The sequence below is a fragment of the Prionailurus bengalensis genome, chromosome E2 (assembly GCF_016509475.1).
Source record: "Prionailurus bengalensis isolate Pbe53 chromosome E2, Fcat_Pben_1.1_paternal_pri, whole genome shotgun sequence".
Lineage (NCBI taxonomy): Eukaryota > Metazoa > Chordata > Mammalia > Carnivora > Felidae > Prionailurus > Prionailurus bengalensis.
Genome location: NC_057352.1, coordinates 61,444,811 through 61,461,445, shown reverse-complemented (window position 1 = coordinate 61,461,445; position 16,635 = coordinate 61,444,811). Strand labels below are relative to the sequence as shown.

The 16,635-nt window shown below is 60.8% G+C and overlaps 1 protein-coding gene across 3 annotated transcripts in view; it reads right to left on the bottom strand.

Annotated features, from left to right (window-relative positions):
- ACSF3 (acyl-CoA synthetase family member 3) overlaps nt 1-16,120 on the bottom strand; it is a 55,471-nt gene extending 39,351 nt beyond the window's left edge. The window contains exons 1-5 of one of the 3 annotated variants that reach the window (XM_043599892.1): nt 16,055-16,120; nt 9,854-10,549; nt 8,271-8,426; nt 1,837-1,991; nt 215-360 (exon numbers count right to left, since the gene is read on the bottom strand). In XM_043599892.1, the coding sequence (XP_043455827.1) occupies nt 215-360; nt 1,837-1,991; nt 8,271-8,426; nt 9,854-10,501 (1,105 nt within the window). In that variant the 5' untranslated portion in view covers nt 10,502-10,549; nt 16,055-16,120. Of the gene's footprint in view, nt 1-214; nt 361-1,836; nt 1,992-8,270; nt 8,427-9,853; nt 11,671-16,054 lie in introns of those variants that run through there. The other 2 variants (XM_043599893.1, XM_043599894.1) reach the window with 2 other exon arrangements.
- Between the last annotated feature and the right edge of the window lie 515 nt (nt 16,121-16,635).

Here is a 16,635-nt window from a genome sequence, read left to right as displayed (position 1 = left end):
CTATACCCTGCGTGGTTCCTGGATGGGACGCTCTGGCCAGCGGCAAGCCTGGTCTGCGCGGAAGTGGCAGGGGGACAGGCCCCGGCCACCTGGCCAACACCCCAGGAGAGTTCTCCGGCCCAGCAGGGCAGCGCGCTCCCCAGACCGGCCCCCCCCCCCCCCGCCCCCCGAGGGCTCGGGGCACAGGGAGGGAGAGGACGCGGCTGGCGGGTACCTGGCGTGCGAGCCGTGGTCAGGGGGTTGGACAGGGCCATGCCGATCTCCGTCATCCCATAGCGCTCCAGCAAAGTGTGGCCGGTGACCCTTTGCCACTTCTCCAGCACAGGCAGGGGCAGGGCGGCGGACCCCGAAACCATCAACCTGCCGGCACGAAGGGGACAGGCAGTCTTAGGGACCGCAAGTGGACACACACAGCTCTTCACTCGCCGCCACTGCCCTACGGTTCAGGACGCGAGCGGTAGTTGCGGGCTAAATTCTAAGTCCGTGTTTTGAAACGAATTTGTTGGGTGTATCTTAGGGTGCAAACGAGTCTTTCAAAGGAATGGGTAACTGAAGTAAAAACATAACTTCAGGGTCTTTGAAGGCATTCTCTGCGAGCAATTCGCTATTTATGAACCAGCCCAAACCTCAGCAGAGGCAGTAAGGCTTTGGTTTGGGAGAAACTGCTTCCAGGTCAGAGGGCGAGAGGCCGCCGGAAGCACACGGCCCACGGGTGGGCGCTGCTGTAGCCGGCTGGCTCGCGGAGGGGACAGTCGCTCAGGCAGCCCCCGGGCGCGCCTGTCCCCGCCTCACAGCTGGCTCTGTTTCTAGTTCACGAGGTGAGCTCACGAGGACCCGCCCCACCACGAGCCCGAGCCGGTGAGGCCTTGGGGCCTCCGCCTCTCGGAAACCACCCTGGTTTCCTCTCTCTGATCCCACGCTTGCCCTTTGCTCTTTAGGTCTGGGGAACATGTTCGACGGACGCCGCTCTCGTCCTGGGGGCCAGATGCCTCGTGAGGGGGATGGGAGGCGGGAGGCAGGCAACACCGGATGAGGAGCAAAGCAATGGGGGAGGGGGCAGAATCACGGCCATGGCGGATATTGGCTCGGATAATCCGGAATTCTCTCCAGGAAGCACAGTGGACGACCCTCCTGTGCTCCTCCTAAGAAGCGGGAACCAGGGGCGTGGAGCGGGGTGGAAGCCACAGGGACACACGCACAGATTTCAAGGTCAGGCTGGCGCAGCGGCTCACTCGGTGTTCCGCTGACTGGCTGTGCTGGCCTCATGGAGCCACACTCGGGTGACGTGTGCCTGCCGGTCCTGTGAAAAGTCACGGACTCTCAGGACTCCCACTGCAGCGACAAGCAGGGAGAAGCGTGCGGTGTCTGCGGGTGCACGAGACAGAGCGGAAGAAGCCTCACGCCGCCGAAGGGCCCAGGAGATCCTGCGTGTCTCTGTCAGGAAGCGTGTTTGTCCAGGGATGTGGGAGGGCAGGGGTGGGGGTGCTCTGGAGGGGGGCGCCGCGCAGGGGCCAGAGCTAGAGACCACGGCGGAGAGAGACGATGGGGGGCTGCGAGGAGCCATGCTGACGAGGGGGCAGAGCGGATGGGGCAGCCCTCTTCCTTCAGACTGGACCACCAGACAGACAGACAGGCCGGCAGAGACAGCTGCACGTGGACAGACACGCAGCGAGATACAACACGGACGGACGTGCGCAAAGCACAAATGGCTAGATGTAGACTCTACAGGAAAGGGAAAGTGCTGCCTCCTAGAACCTAGAACTGCTTTACTGCAAGTAAGTTACATGGGTGATCTTTCAGACTTTCTGGGTAGGAGAGGGGACTGTCTTCACTTACCTAATTTTCTCCTCACAGACCGCACGTACAAAATCCTGGACGTGAGGCTGAGTGAAATGTTTGTCATAATAATCCATCAACTTGGCATATATTGTAGGCACCGCCATAAATACGTTAATTCGTGGAGCTTCAGAACTTAAGAGCTTTTCCCAAACCTAAAAAGGAAAAAGGAGGGATACGGCAAAAACGTGAGAAACCACACGCGCGCGCACACACAGAGACACACACACACACACACACACGCGCTGAGACGCGTGCCATCTGCTTCCAGAACAGTTTTCTTCGTGGAGACCGCTCCTTTCCCTCGGCTCTGAGGGGCCCGTAAGCGGCTCCCGTCACTTTCACGGGGTGACACAGCCTCTGGCCACTCCGTGGACCCGCTGTGCCAGTGACACTGGTGTCTGCTGCAGGGTGACCTGTGGGGGACAGCAAGTCGCGAGAGGGGGCGCGGCTCCGGCGTCGGCCCGGTGTCAGCAGCGGGGGGGCACCTCACGCCCTCCCGAGGGGCACCGGTGAGCCCCGGGTCAGCACAGCGCCTGGCGCCAACAGAGGTGGTGAATGCGCCACCGTCCCGGCTCATCGGAAAGGCATGGATGTTGATTTCGTACAAAAGCGCTTCACGTGTCGCCTAGTCCTGGAGGCAGCTGGGGCAGCACACTCCCTCCGCGGCTCCCCTCCCCACGGCGCTGCCGCGTAAGCCCCGGTCGTGGGGGGGTGGGGGTGGCGCAGAGCTCACGGCACTGGGCCCCCGGTGCCCCGGACACATGCAGACCTCGGCCCACAGCTTTTGAGGGCCTGGCACCTCACACGCTGCCCCTTGACTGGGCTCTCAGGGAAACAATACCGTTCCTTAACAGACAATGATGGGCACCCCCACGTGACAAAGCATGTAAGAAAACAGGAAGATGTGACCCGTAATTAGGAAAAAAAATGTCTTTGAGCAGAGCCTCAAAGATCCAGATGTTGGAATTATCAGACCGGGAACTGGAAGCGATTACAACAAACAGGCTACAGAATTTTGAAGAAAAGGTGAACAAAACAAGGGAAAATCAAGGATCTCATTGGGAATGTGGAAATCCAAAAAAGAACCATCACAAAACCAGGAGACATACTGTCCAAAGTCACGAGTTCCCCGGACAGACTCAGACACGGATAGGAAGGCACAGGACAGAAGCAGTCGGGCACAGGCCGGTGGCAAAGGTCTACACTGAAAGTGACGGGACAGGACAGGAGACAGAGCAGTGCGGGCGACACACGGGCGACCGAGGAAACGGCGGTCCGGCAGCCGCAGCACTGACGAGACGGCAGTCCTCTGCCGCCTGGCCGCAGCGTCACCACGTTCCCCGGGGCCCCAGGCCCCTGGCCGCATTCACGTGGGAGGGTAAGGACCCAGCAGAGCCGAAACAACTGTGACAAGGGAGAGCAAGCGTGGACGACTCACAGCTCTCAACTCCCCACCTGCTCTAAAGCAACGGTGGCCAACGCAGCATGCTGCTGGTCCAAGCTCAGACCCCCAGATACGGGCCGACCAGAGCCCGGAAACAGACCGCCACGCACGGCCAACTGGGTGTTGACAAGGGAGCCCCCCTTCAGCCGGGGAGAGGTCATCTTTCCAGCGGACAGTGCTAGGACAACTGAACACGTACCCGTAAAGGATGAATCTGAGACCCTCACCGCGCACAAAAGTTAACCCAGGGTGAATCAGAGACCTAAATGCATGAGCTCAAACCATAAAACTTCTGGAAAAAAATCTTCGTGATCTTGGTTGGGCAAAGATTTCTCAGCGGTCACGCCACAAGTGCGATCTATGAAATGAACGGATACGATGGATTTCACCAAAACACGTGTTTCAGAAGATACCATTAAGGCAATGAAAAGACAAGCCAGACCGGGAGGAAATGTTTGCAAACCATCCATCTGATAAAAGACTTACATCCAGAACATATGAAGAACGCTTACGACTCAGCAAGATAAACAACCCAATTTAAGAAGGGGCAAAAAACCTAAACAGACAGCTCACCGAAGATACAGGGGTGCAAATAAACCGTGAAACATCGCTCCACCTGACTGGTCAGTAAGGAAATGCACATCGGAACCACGAGGGATCTCACTGCACATCCTCCACAGTGAGTACAGTGGTAACTTCCAACAAGTGCTGGTGAGGATGTGGAGAAACTGAGGTCCCCGCACACTGGGTGAAAACGTAAACCAGGAAAGAACGGATCTGGAAAACAGGTTGGCGGTTTCGGAAAACACAAAACGTAAACCCGCACCGCGATGTGGCGATCCTGTCCCTGCAGATCCCTGTAAGGCAAACGGAGACAGGTCCACACAAGGGTTTGCGTGCGAACGTTCACGGCAGCGCCGCTCCCACCGGGCAAAACTACGAGTCTCCCACGGGCCCGACGGACGGTCCAGGGGCGAACGGAGCACGCGTGGCCGCACGACGGGGGCCGCTGACCCCCGCGCTGCAACGTGGATGGAGCGGAGACGTTGCGCGGAGTGACAGAAGCCAGACACAGGACCCTGCGGGCGGTGGGACTCCCCGTACGTGCAGCGTCCAGGAAGGGGAATGCGTGGGGACGGTGGTGGGTGGCGGTCACCGCGTGGGAGCAGGGGTTGAGACAAAGCCCGAGAGACCACATTTATGAACACTCCCTGAATCATTTACGGTGGTGACTTGCATGGCGTGAACAACGCGTTGACAGCCGCAGGAAAGACGCGACACAGTTCAGGGAAACGAGCTGGGAGGCTCACGAGCCAGCGGGGGGGGGGGAGCACCCCACAAGGGAAGGCCGGGTCATCACTGTGCAAGTTACGGACCCCGGATTGTTTAAAGCAGCACGGGTGCACTGGAGGAAAGAAAAGACTGACGGGACCACGAGCCCGGACACAGGAACGATCAAGAGAACAGAACAAAAGCGCCAACGGCCAACATCAGAGTTAAAGGACACACCACCTCAGAGCCCAGGCACCCCGGAAGGACAGGGAGAGAAGCACGAACTCCTTCATGCCAATGCGTTTCACAATTTTAATGGTGCACAATTTCTTTTAGAAACAAAAATGGGGTACCCGAATGGTTCAGTTGGTTGAGTGCCTGACCTTGTTTTTTTTTTACTGTTTGTTTAATTTTGAGAGAGAGAGAGAGAATGCGAGCGGGGAGGGGCAGAGAGAGAGGGAGACATAGAATCTGAAGTAGGCTCCAGGCTCTGAGCTGTCAGCACAGAAACCGACATGGGGCTCAAACCCACAAGCTGTGAGATCATGACCTGAGCCAAAGTCAAATGCTTAATCAATGGAGCTACTCAGGTGCCCTGAGGACCTGACTCTTGATTTCGGCTCAGGTCACGATCCCAGGGTCGTGGTATGGAGCCCCATGTCAGGCTCTGTGTTAAGCGTGGAGCCTGCTTGTGATTTTCTCTCTCTGTCCCTCCCCCCCCAACACCCCCCCGGCCACACTGTCTCTCTCTCAGAAAATAAGCACAAGTAAAATAAACACAAAAACTTACCAAAACTGACACAAGAAACAAAATAGGAACCATTAGAAGTCTTGAATCCGTTAAAGAAACAGAACCCTTCGTTAAAAGCCTTCCTGGAGAGGTCTGGCCTGGATGGCTTCCGTGGTGAGTTTGAGCAAACCTCATGGAAGGGGCAGCCGCGGCCTTAACACCAACCTGCCCGGTGGGGGAGAGGCCCTTCCCGAGGGGAGCACGGCCCCGACACAGAAGCCCAGCGAGGACGCCCCCAGAGGGCTACAGACCTGCCTTCCTCATCAACACAGATGCAAAAGCCTTAACAGAACGTCAGTAAATCAAACCTAGCAACACATAAAAGGACACCACGTCCCGACCACGGGAAGTCTGGGCCGCAAGGTTAGGAAGCTAGAAACGTGAAAACCTTTGATCAGCATAACCAGCCGTGTTAGCAGACTAAAGGGAGAAAGAGATAATAAGCAAATCAAGGGGGAAGAGGCTGTGTGATCATCGCGATAGGTAAGACACCTGTGATACCCTGTCCCCTCTAAGAGAAGAAGTCTCCGCAGACAGGGACGCGACAGGGACATCCTCAGCTGGTAAACGGCATCTACAAACCCAGCAGCTAGCATCACACCGAACCGGGAACCGTCAACGCTTTCCTCGAGACCGTGAGTCAAGGACGTCCACGACGGTCACCAGTTCCAGATCAGAGTTACAGAAGTAAAAATTGTATCACAAGACAGTGTTAAAAAAGACACTGTTTGTGAAACACCAGACTGGGGAAAGGTTCATAGCGTGTAATTCTGACCAAGGCCTTCTACCCAGATTGTATAAAGAAGACCTACAAGTCAATAGTGAAAAAAACACCTCAAAGAGATTTCGAATGGCCAACAACATATGAAAAAGTGCTCAGGAGAAATACGAATTTTTTTTTTAATTTTTTTTTTTTCAACGTTTATTTATTTTTGGGACAGAGAGAGACAGAGCATGAATGGGGGAGGGGCAGAGAGAGAGGGAGACACAGAATCGGAAACAGGCTCCAGGCTCCGAGCCATCAGCCCAGAGCCTGACGCGGGGCTCGAACTCACGAACCGCGAGATCGTGACCTGGCTGAAGTCGGACGCTTAACCGACTGCGCCACCCAGGCGCCCCAACGAATTTTATAACAAAAACAGGGTGGTGCTGGGCACGCAGGAAGGTGGCTGAAATGCAAAACCCTGGACAAGTGTGCTGTGCTGCCCTCCTTGCTGCCGACAAAAGCAGGGAGCAGAAGCCACGGCTCGGCAGTTCCTCCTGAAGTCAAACGCACACGACGTCCTGACCCAGCAGTCCTACCCTGGGGTATGTACCCCAAGGAAAGGAAAATCTGTCCCTGCAGGAAGTTCCATGACGATGTCCTGGCAGCTTTACTCGTAAAGCCGAAGTGGAAAGCACCCAATGTCCCCCAACAGGAGAATGGAGGGACAGCAGCAGAGAAGGGATGAGCCACTGTCGCGTGAACGCGGACACATCTCAAGAACGGTCAGGGACGGCAGTCTCTGTGCCCCCATCACTCGTGAGGCTCAGGAGACCAACTGCCCTAGAGCAGGACGACAGAAGAGGTGGCCGCGTCCGGGGTGGGGGGGCCGGAAGGGGGCACGGCCAGCCTCGCAGGGCGGGGACAGCGGGCCTCACACACGCACACTCACCGCAACGCGGCGAAACACACACTATCTGGGCATCACACCTCGACGGAAGGAAGCGAAAACACACACATGGGCACAAACCCAACCCTCTCGCTGCAACGGATGAGAGCCACTCGACCGCGATGCCAATGTGCGCGAGGACACGGAGCCACCCTCACGCCTTGCCGGTGGCGGTAAGCGCCCTTCCACACGCGTGTCCGTGGCAGGTCACGGCCGAGAGACACGTCCACAGAAAGAGCCTTACGAGAGTGTCCTCAGCGGCCTGACTCACAATGTCCTTGGACTGGAAACCGTGTCCTTCGATGGCAGCAAGGGTAAGCAGTGGGACCCAACACGGTGACACGAGAGACCAAGGGAGCCTCAGGGCAGCACAGGAATGAACCTGAGCACGGCGCCACGGGCTGAAACGTCAAGTCCGTTCTAGCGAGTCCGTTCAGGGCAGCCGTGCGGCCAGGGGTGGGGGGAGCAGGGCGGAGAGAGAGGACGGGAAGGGCCTGGGTCAGAGCCCCGCCGGGAAGAGGCACGTGCGTGCCAGGACCATCGCTCGACCGTCCAGATGGGTCTGTCTGTCTAGAAAGTGGGCGGGGCCTCAGCCATCTCAAAGCTGCAGACTCTCTGTTCACTTAACACCACCAAGGACCCCGCAGCTCAGAAACAACACAAACGGATGAAGGGCAGAGTGAGGCCGAGAGCCTCAGGGGAGGAACACGCCGTGAGGACCGGCACACGGGAGGCCCGACAACGAGGCCCCAGCTGGACCCCCCGCTGTGGAACAGAGAGCCGGTGCGGTTGGCTGAGCCACGGACCCCAACGTCCGATTCTTAATCAACATGGATACGTCACCTCGCGTGGCAAAAGGGGCTCTGTACCTGCGGTTAAAGCTTTTGAGGAGGGAGGGTACCCTGGACACGCAGGTGGCCCGATGTGACCGCGGGGTCCACGTGAGGCAGGCAGAGCCCAGGGCGAGGTGGCCACGAGTCAAGGGCACAGTGCCGCCCGATGCTGGAAGAAGCCAGGACCAGCCTGTCCCGAAGCCTGCAGATGCGAGCCACCCTGCGTGCACCCTGACATCACCCTAGAAGACTCACCGTGGACTTCTGACTTGGGAACCGTGAGGGATCTGTGTGTTGTCGTCAGCCCCCCGCCCCGCCCTGGTCTGTAATCCTTTGTTATGGCAGAACTCACACAGCCACAGGGTCTCACTGCAGAGCAAGGCGCCCCTGGTCCCCGGGCGCCCAGATCCAGCCATGCCCGCAGCCCGTCCCCTGCTTACCAGCTCTGCGCTGAACTCGGGCAGCATCACACAGGTGGCACCCACCCAGAGGGGACACAGCAGCTTGTTGACCACGCCGTGCACGTGGTGGAGCGGGAGACTGTGGAGGATCACGTCGTCCTTAGTCCATGCCCACTTGTGGACCAGCCCCGTCACCTGTGGGACGAAGGCTCGGCCTCAGATGGGAAGGAAGCCACCAGGCTGGGGAGGGGAGGGGATGGGAGGAGGGGAGGGGAGGAGAGGGGAGGAGGGGAGGGGAGGGGAGGGGAGGGGAGGGGAGGGGAGGGGAGGAGGGGAGGGGAGGGGAGGGGAGGGGAGGGGAGGGGAGGGGAGGAGAGGAGCGGAGGAGAGGAGGGGAGGGGAGGAGAGGAGGGGAGGACAGGGGAGGGCAGGGGAGGGGCAGCTCCCACTCTGGTGCCCGGTGCCCAGTCCTTCACGGCTTCTGAAGGTGACGGTGGCCTCGTGACCACGGTCTGCTGGCTCACGTGCCGACCCCCGTGTCCAAGAGCAGAGCTGGACACGGCCAGGGCTTTAGTGTGGGGGTCCCAAGTCCCCTGCATGTGCCCGTGGTGGCTCCCCCCGCCCCCGCCCCCACCCCGCCCCCGGCAGTCAGGGTGCAGTTCTGACTCCGGCAGGCCCTGGGATTCCGGGCCTCGGCAGAGTCTGGCCGCCCACCCTCCACCGCCCGGTGCGGCACCGCCCTCACCCCAGCTGAACCGTCACAGAACCCGGAGCTGGGTTTGCTGCCACAACCTTGGCTTTCAGTGAGAAGCAGTGTGGGACACCCCCCTTTGAATGTTCTCAAGATCGCCAGTGGGGACGTCGTCCTGCACACCTCAGTGACCGCTACGGGCAAACCCACGTGACCCGCTCACCCCTTTGCAAACATCAGCCGAGGGATGGGGTCTCCTCAGACACAGAGTATGTCTTGCAGGGGAGACAGAAAACACATCGTGACACCCTGCCTGCAGTCTGCCCGGACTCAGTTTAGCCCGACGTACGGGACCGCTTTGGGCCAAGACTTAACCACTTCACCTTCGTGGTCCTGAGCATCGGTTCTATTTTACCGCTCCTAGCGTGTAAGGGTCTTTATCATCCATGCACACGGTTTCCGGAAGTAGGAAGGATGTACATTAAAGGTAAACACAGCGGCTGGGGAGTTTCCCAGAGATGCCGAGGCCACAGAACACAAAAGTCACACCCAAGGTGTGGGGTCCACGAGTTCCTGTTTTCAGGTTTCCCAAAGAAGCCCCATTTCAGGTGCCGATCACGCGTCTCGAACATTCGCCTCACGGCTGCTCTCCCCGAAACCCCTCCACGTCACGTGTCGGGGCACGTTCGGTCTCTCGCTTGCGGCCCCGCCCCACGGAGCCCCTCGGGGGGCCGCCAAGTCCCCCTACACCCGAGTGAGCCCCCTTTCCCAGAGCCGCCCCACCCGGGGTGGCGGGGCGGGCGGTCACGTGTCGCCGTGTGCTGCCGGCAGGGTCGGTAGGACGGGGGCAGCCGCGAGAGGCCCCCCAGAAAAGGACAGGGAAGCCAGACCGACCCCAGGGGCCCCAGCACAATGGCGCGCGAGCACTCACCATGGCCCTGATGTTGTGATGAGTGCTCAGGACGCCCTTGGGCCTCCCTGTGGTCCCGCTGGTGTAGATGATCATGGCGCCTCGGTCTCTCCAGTTCTGCTCCGGCACCCGCCACTCCCCGGGCGCCTCGGCCGCCGCACCGTAGACCGTGGGCGGGAGGGGCAGCAGCGGGACCCCCAGCCTCCCGACCACCGGGCCCAGCAGCTCCACGTACTCCCGGCCAGCAAGGACCACGGCGCTCCGGGAGTCCCGGATGACATACTCCAGCTCGGCCTGCGGGTGCTTCCTGTAGAGGGGGACAGCGACGCCCCCGCTCATCCACGAGGCCCACTGTGCGACCACGTAGGAGACGTCGTTGGAGCACATGAAGGAGACCCTCTCCTCCTGGAGGTCCCCGCCGGCACACCCGAGGAGCCGGCACAGCTCCCGGGACAGGCGGAGGCTGTGGTGGAAGAGGTCCTTGTACGTGTGGCGGCCATGCTGGTCAACGAGGGCAATCCGGTCCCCGAAGGCCAGGGCCCGGCTGAACACGGGGGCACTCCTGTCCCAACAGGCCGCCGGGGCCGTGTGCAGGGGGCTGCCTCGTCTGCATCTCACGGGAGCCGGCCGCCGGGAGGCCGCAGCACAGAGCAGGTGCCGGAGGGACATCACGGGTGGGGGGCAGCACCGCACCCACAAACGTCCAAGTAGGTTTACCTGGGGCGGGGCCGGGAGAGAGAGGGCGCCATGGGTTACCGCCGCCAGAGCGGGGGTGGAATTGCCCAGATGGCGTCGGCCGGCCCCCGGGCACCAGCTGACATCCCGAACCGAAAGCCACCGCGACACGGCACCTTCCGGACCCACCGCCCAGGGCCCCGGCCTCGTACTTGCTCGTGAAAGGACCTCAAAAAGGCAGTTTATAAAACAACTAAACTGGGCAAAAACCAAGGAAAAGCAAGTTCAAGGCCCTTCAAGTAAATTCTGGATAACTTACTGGCTGGAGAATTACTCGCTACGAGGAGGGAGCACCGAGGGCCGCTGAGCACCTGTTCTCTGTGCCCCACCGCGGGCGCAGCCTGGAGGCCAGGGCACCCGGAACCCACACACAGGCCGCGCTTCGGCTCCGCACGCACCCCTCCCTGGAGCGCGGTCCAGAACGCGGCGGCCTGCAGAGGCCCAGACAAAGTGAGTCTGCGGGTCTCAGGCGCGTCAGTCTGGGTTTAAGCCGAAGGGGACTCTTCCCTCTTTGTCAGAATCAGGACCCCGGGGCCAGAGAAGGAAGAGCCCTCCGGGAGGGGCTGTGGTCGGCTGACTTCCCCCTGCACTTGTGCTGAGCGCCCAGAGAGGGGAGCCTCCTGCAGCAGGCCGCTGGGCTCTGGGCCACCACCTCCTGGGGACAGCCAGGGGCGTCAGCACTTAGCAGGAGAGGGCGCAGGCTTTCAAGACTGCCTCCGCTGGACGGCAGTTTAGAGCTGAAGTTCAGCTCAATTCCAGGGGTCAGGAGCCCACCTGCTACCTGGAGCCTCTGCCACCAGCACGACCGGAAGACTCCGGGTTGTGCGACCGTTCGCTCCGGGTTGAAATCCCCAATTTCGCAGCTCCTTCAGCTCTCACTGCTCCTCACTGTGCCCCCCTCCCTGGGCGCACCCCGTGGCCTCTGCCCCTTCTGGGCTCTGGGTCGCCGGCAGTGAAAATGCACCTCCCGCACTAGGATGTGTCTGCGCCCCGTAACCCCCCTTCGGCTGCGGCCGGGCTGCTCAGTGGGCAAGGAAACCACCTCGGACTTACTTCACACAAAGAAACTTCCAAGGTGCCCAGCCCCCAAGTCAGAGACAGAGCCCAGCCAAGCCCACGCCCCCCCATCCCGGAAGAGCCCCCCGCCCCCGCAGCAGAGCCTCCCATCCCAGCCAAGCCCACCAGAGCCCACAGCCGGTCAGGAGGCATGAGCCCAACCAATGACCGCACACCGCCGGTCCCTGGAGGGTGGGGTGGGAGAGGACAGGCACAGGGACCCCAGAGGGCACCTCTGGATATGCCACAGGCTGACGGGATGCCTGCCGTCCAACAACACTGTAAGAGAAGCTGTACATCTTGCCCCCTTCCCAGCAGGCCCAGCAAAACAGAGACCAGGAGGGGCCCAGGCGCCCCCACCTCCTCCCCCATGCTCTGTCTCCCACTCTCTCCCCCCACTCCCCCTGCTCAGCAAGTTCTCCCCCTGACAAACCCTGGCTTTACTCTTTCATTCACTTGCCACAGGGGAAGACTAATGTGTTATTGTTTATTACACGAAGGAAACGGTTTTGTTCTCTGTTCTTAATTTAAGAACAAATTATACACAACACTTTATAATTACCCAACAAAACAAACAGGCTGCGGAAGTGTGAACTGTGCTTTGTGCGAGCCCCTGAGCCCCTCGGCAAGCAAGCGGTGGGCCATGCAGTGTGGGGGCCCCCCCGTGCAGTGTGGCAGGCCGAGGCTTTCTCCTGCGGCCTGGGGGCTCCGCAGGGAGGCTCTGGGCAGCCTGGCGGGGGGCCTGCTCCAGCAGCCACCAGGGGGGACCCCGCCCGCCCCGCAGGCCTTTCAGGACCCCCTCAGCTCCCGCTGCTGGCGGAGGCCCCGGGCGAGTCCGCCTTAACAGTCCACAGCCTCCAGCCGCCTAAGGGTCGGTTCTCAAACATACCGGACCCCACGCTATTTCCAGATGAAAGAGACAGTCATTCAAAGCCCCCGTGTCCTATCACTTCTCTGGGTCCTTGTCCTGCCCTCTTCCCGTGGGTCAGAGGCGGATCCGTGGCTGGGTCTGCACGTCTGCTACTATAAAGAAATCTGACAAATGGTAAGGAGAGAGCTGGGCTCAACCAGAGAAAACAGTAAACGTGATAAACATGTTTCGGAGAGAAAGGAAGCTCATGAAGAACAAAGCAGGGTAGCTTTGACAGGTTTCCTTTCCTCACTTCTAGCAAATTCTTCTCTATTAGCCGTAGTGGCCAGAGGGAAAAAAAAGAGTCTGCGGACAGAAAGCCTGCTACCAGGCACTTCTGGGCCACGCGGAGGCCGGCTCTTCTGGGGGAGAGCACAGGACAGGTGCTCAGGGCGCTAGCTGGGGGTGCTAAGGAACGGAGCACCCCAGCAGCCGCCAACAGCTGCCTCTTCCACCTCTGTCCCCAGAGGCACCGGAGGGGGTGTCAGGCGTGGGGCCGTGACTGCAGCCACAGAAATCCACGCCACTTTCCTTTCATCCACATGTGCTCCCACGTCTCCCCTCCAGGCCCTCAAAGAACAGACACCTCCTGCCTCCCTGTCACTGGGAGATGGGGGTACGCTGCCTGCGTGTCCCGGGATCCCAGGAGCTGCGCCACACCAGGGGCAGACGGTACCGAGAAGCTGGAGTCTGAGCCCTTGGACCCCGTGCCCTGGGGTCAGTCCTGAGAACCGGAAAGCAGGGCTGAGCCCACCCTCCCTCCCTCGCCGGGGCCTCGGCTGGCCCCGTAAACAGGGCTGGGGACGGACGGGGCAATGGCCCCAAGAGGCGGACATCTGACTTCCACCCCACAGGCTTCACCAGCCACAAGACAGGCTGCCCCAGGGCATCGACTCAGCCACCCAAAAGGATACTTCACAGTCAGCTCAAGATGAGACCAAAAAGCCCCAGGAACCACAAGCCCTGTGTTCCCACAGTAGTATTTTTAAAGCATAGCCTCAGAAAATACTCGAGACGTGCACCACGACTCACAAACGGGACGTTCCCTGCAATGTTATTTACGATACGGAAAACTGGGACTCAACCAGAGGGTCCAGAAGAGGTTTAAGGAGATCAGGGTGAGCACGGGGTGCCGGGGCCCCAGCCCAGCTGTGGAGGGCGCGTGCTGACCGCCAGGAAGCGTCCTGCAATGCCACTGAGGGGGAAAAATGGTTGCAGCTGAGAAGCCTTGAAGGCAGACACCAGGTGATCGGGGGGTTGTGGGAATCAGGTGATTCTTGGCTCCTCAGTGCTTCCCAATTTTCTCCAATTTTTCTGAAATGAGCACGTACAACTTTCACGTCCAGTGTTTCAAAAGCCTAATAAATGTCATTTAGTTTCCAAAAGTGGAGATGCTCCAACTGCAGCATTATTTTCTACATAAAAGAGACAAAAATATAAAACCATTTGTTTTGGGTGGTGGGTCTGCAGGGTGTCTGTAGCTCTCCATAGCTCTTTAGTTTCTCAAAACGATAGAAGCAAATAAAAAGGAGACAACAGCGTTTTTCCTTCAGTTAAAACTGCCAGTTTGTAAGAGGCTTGTGCAGACGTGGAAACATCGGTGCCGATGAAGCAGCTCCTGAGGCGGCCGCGTGGACGGGGACACACTAGGCATCTCCCGCTACCAGTCTGAGCGTCTGGCGGCCGGCGAGACCGGGACAGATGCCGCGAGCGGAGGGCTCCCGGAAGCACGGCCTCAGGCCAGAATCACCGCAGCTAAGGTAAGAAGGAGCCCGCCGGGCAAATGTCCGGGGAAGGAGCCACGGGGCGCACGTACCGGGCTCCCAGGGGGTAGTTCGTGGAGCAGATTCTGAGACGTGGCCCTCCCAGGGCTCACCAGGGGGCCTCACGGCAAAAATTACTTTTAATTTGGGGAAATACTGCCAGAGTCCCCTCCAGAGAGGATGCGCTAATGTATTCTGGCACCAGACCTTCAAGACGGCTTTTAAGTCGCCCACGTAAGTGACCCTGAAATGACTCGTCATGAACTCTTGTAGACGGGGCTAGTCTTCAAGATCAGGGGATCAGGGCCCCGACAGGAACAGGCAAAAACATACCTCTATCCAGGGCAGATGACTGTGTGTCATCCTCCTGGACACCTCTGGGTCCAGAAGGACCAACAGACCCTTCAGGAAGACAGCCCCACCTTCCAGCCACAGGGCCTCCTTGGTCACGGGGTCTCCACCACCCCCAGCGGCTCAGCTTCGACTGCCACTGCCACCAAGTAAATGCGATCAGGCCACGGGTTCTCCCTGTCTCAACGACCCAGCTCCACGAAACTGCTCTTGGGTCACCAGCCGGCCACGGGCACCCGGCTGCGACGTGGCAGGATCCCGGCCAAAGACCAGAGGAACCTGCATTTTGGTTTTCTTCTCCCAGGACACGCTGCTTTCAGGTTCCTCCAGCGGTGAGCAGCCCAGCCCGAGACCCGACAGAGGCCGCTGGTTATGCTCACCACCCAGACTCTCCGGCGGAACCGAAGCCCGTGGGGCATCAGGAAGGTGGTGGGGTCACACCCATGGCTCAGAGCACAGGCTCCAGAGTCAGCACAGGCCTGCACCGGGGCCTCTGCTCCTCCCCCCTGGTTTCTGCACCTGCCTAAGCCTTCACTTCCCTTTGGTTACAAGGCCTGCGTGCAGCCTGTGCAGGAAGGACCCAGGGGCCCCGCAGCAGGAATCACTTCCTGAGTGATACTTGCATTCAAACGAGGGTGGCTGCTTTCTAAATGAGTAAGAGCGCACGTGACGGCCCCCAGAACCCGAAAGTCTGTATTTGTAACAGGCATCACGGTGCGTCCAGGACCGCTACCCTCAAATCAAAAAACCCAAAGGGGGAAAGTCCTGCTCAAACCCGGATCCGTATCAGGAAGTAAAATACTGTTTCAAAAGTGCCGCCTGGAGGCGTGACACGGGCCCAGGCCGCGTTCCACCCGGCTGATTCGGTCCGCCCTTGGGCACGGACCCGCACCTCGCTGCGGCCGGCCGCCGCAGCCACCACCCGAGGCGCCAAGACGCTCCATGGTAGCAGCGCGGCCCCGGTGCCCCCGCAGACACCTGCCCCCTGGGGGCGGCGACGCAGCCATTCCCCGGCGTGACGGGCGCTCCCACCGCTGACTTCTCGTCCCTCCCCGGCTGGCGCCCCACTCATCGCCTCTCAGAGCCCGGCTGCTCAGCCGGGCGGACCCGCCCCCTGGGCGCCCGCCGCACGCAGCAGGCAGCGAGGACGACGCGCAGGGGGCGCGGGCACCTCAGGCCCGGCGGAGACGGGAATGATTTACTTTACACGCGGCGACCCGGCGACCCCGGCACGGAGGCCGAGCACGGACAGCGGGCGCCCGGGCGCCCGACCCCCTCCCCCCCGCCTCGGCACGGCCGCCGGCGCGCGGCCCAGGCGCCCCCGCGGCGCGCGGCCGAGGAGGCGGGGCCGGGACGCGGGGGCCTGCGCGCGGGGACGCCTGCGGGGCCGGGGACGGCGGGCACTACCTCGGCCCGCGCGGCGCTCGCTCCTCCTCCTCCGGCTCGCGCTCCTCCTCCGCCTCCCCTCGGGCCGGAACCGGAACCGCGGCTGCGCGCGCACCCACCGTCCGGCGCCGGAGCGCGTCCACCCCCACCCTCCCGGCGCGTGCGGCGCCGCGGCGGCGGGTTCCGGGCGCGAACGTTCCCGGCGCCGACAGCGGGAGGCGCCCGCCGGGAGGGTGTTCGCCGTGACCTCGGTCGGTGGACTAGACACCCGGCCGCTGGGCTCCCGACTGGACCAGAGCGTCTCAAAACTGTAGCTACCGGCGGGGCGTGACGGGGCTCGGCTGCGCCACCGCTGCGGGTGTTTGAACTCGGGGCGAGAGTCCGTTCGTTTGGCTGAAACGTGTGATTTTTTTTCTAAAGTAAAAAACAAACGCACGCAAGCCGTGCGGTCCAGCGGTGTGTGGGCGCAGGTCGTCCTGGATCGCGCACGGGCCTCACTGCGGTCGGTCCTCCCGGGAGGACGGCGCTGGACCTGGGGCCGCGGGGACTCACGGGTGGCGCTGGACCTGGGGGCGCGGGGGACATGGGGACACGGGACACAC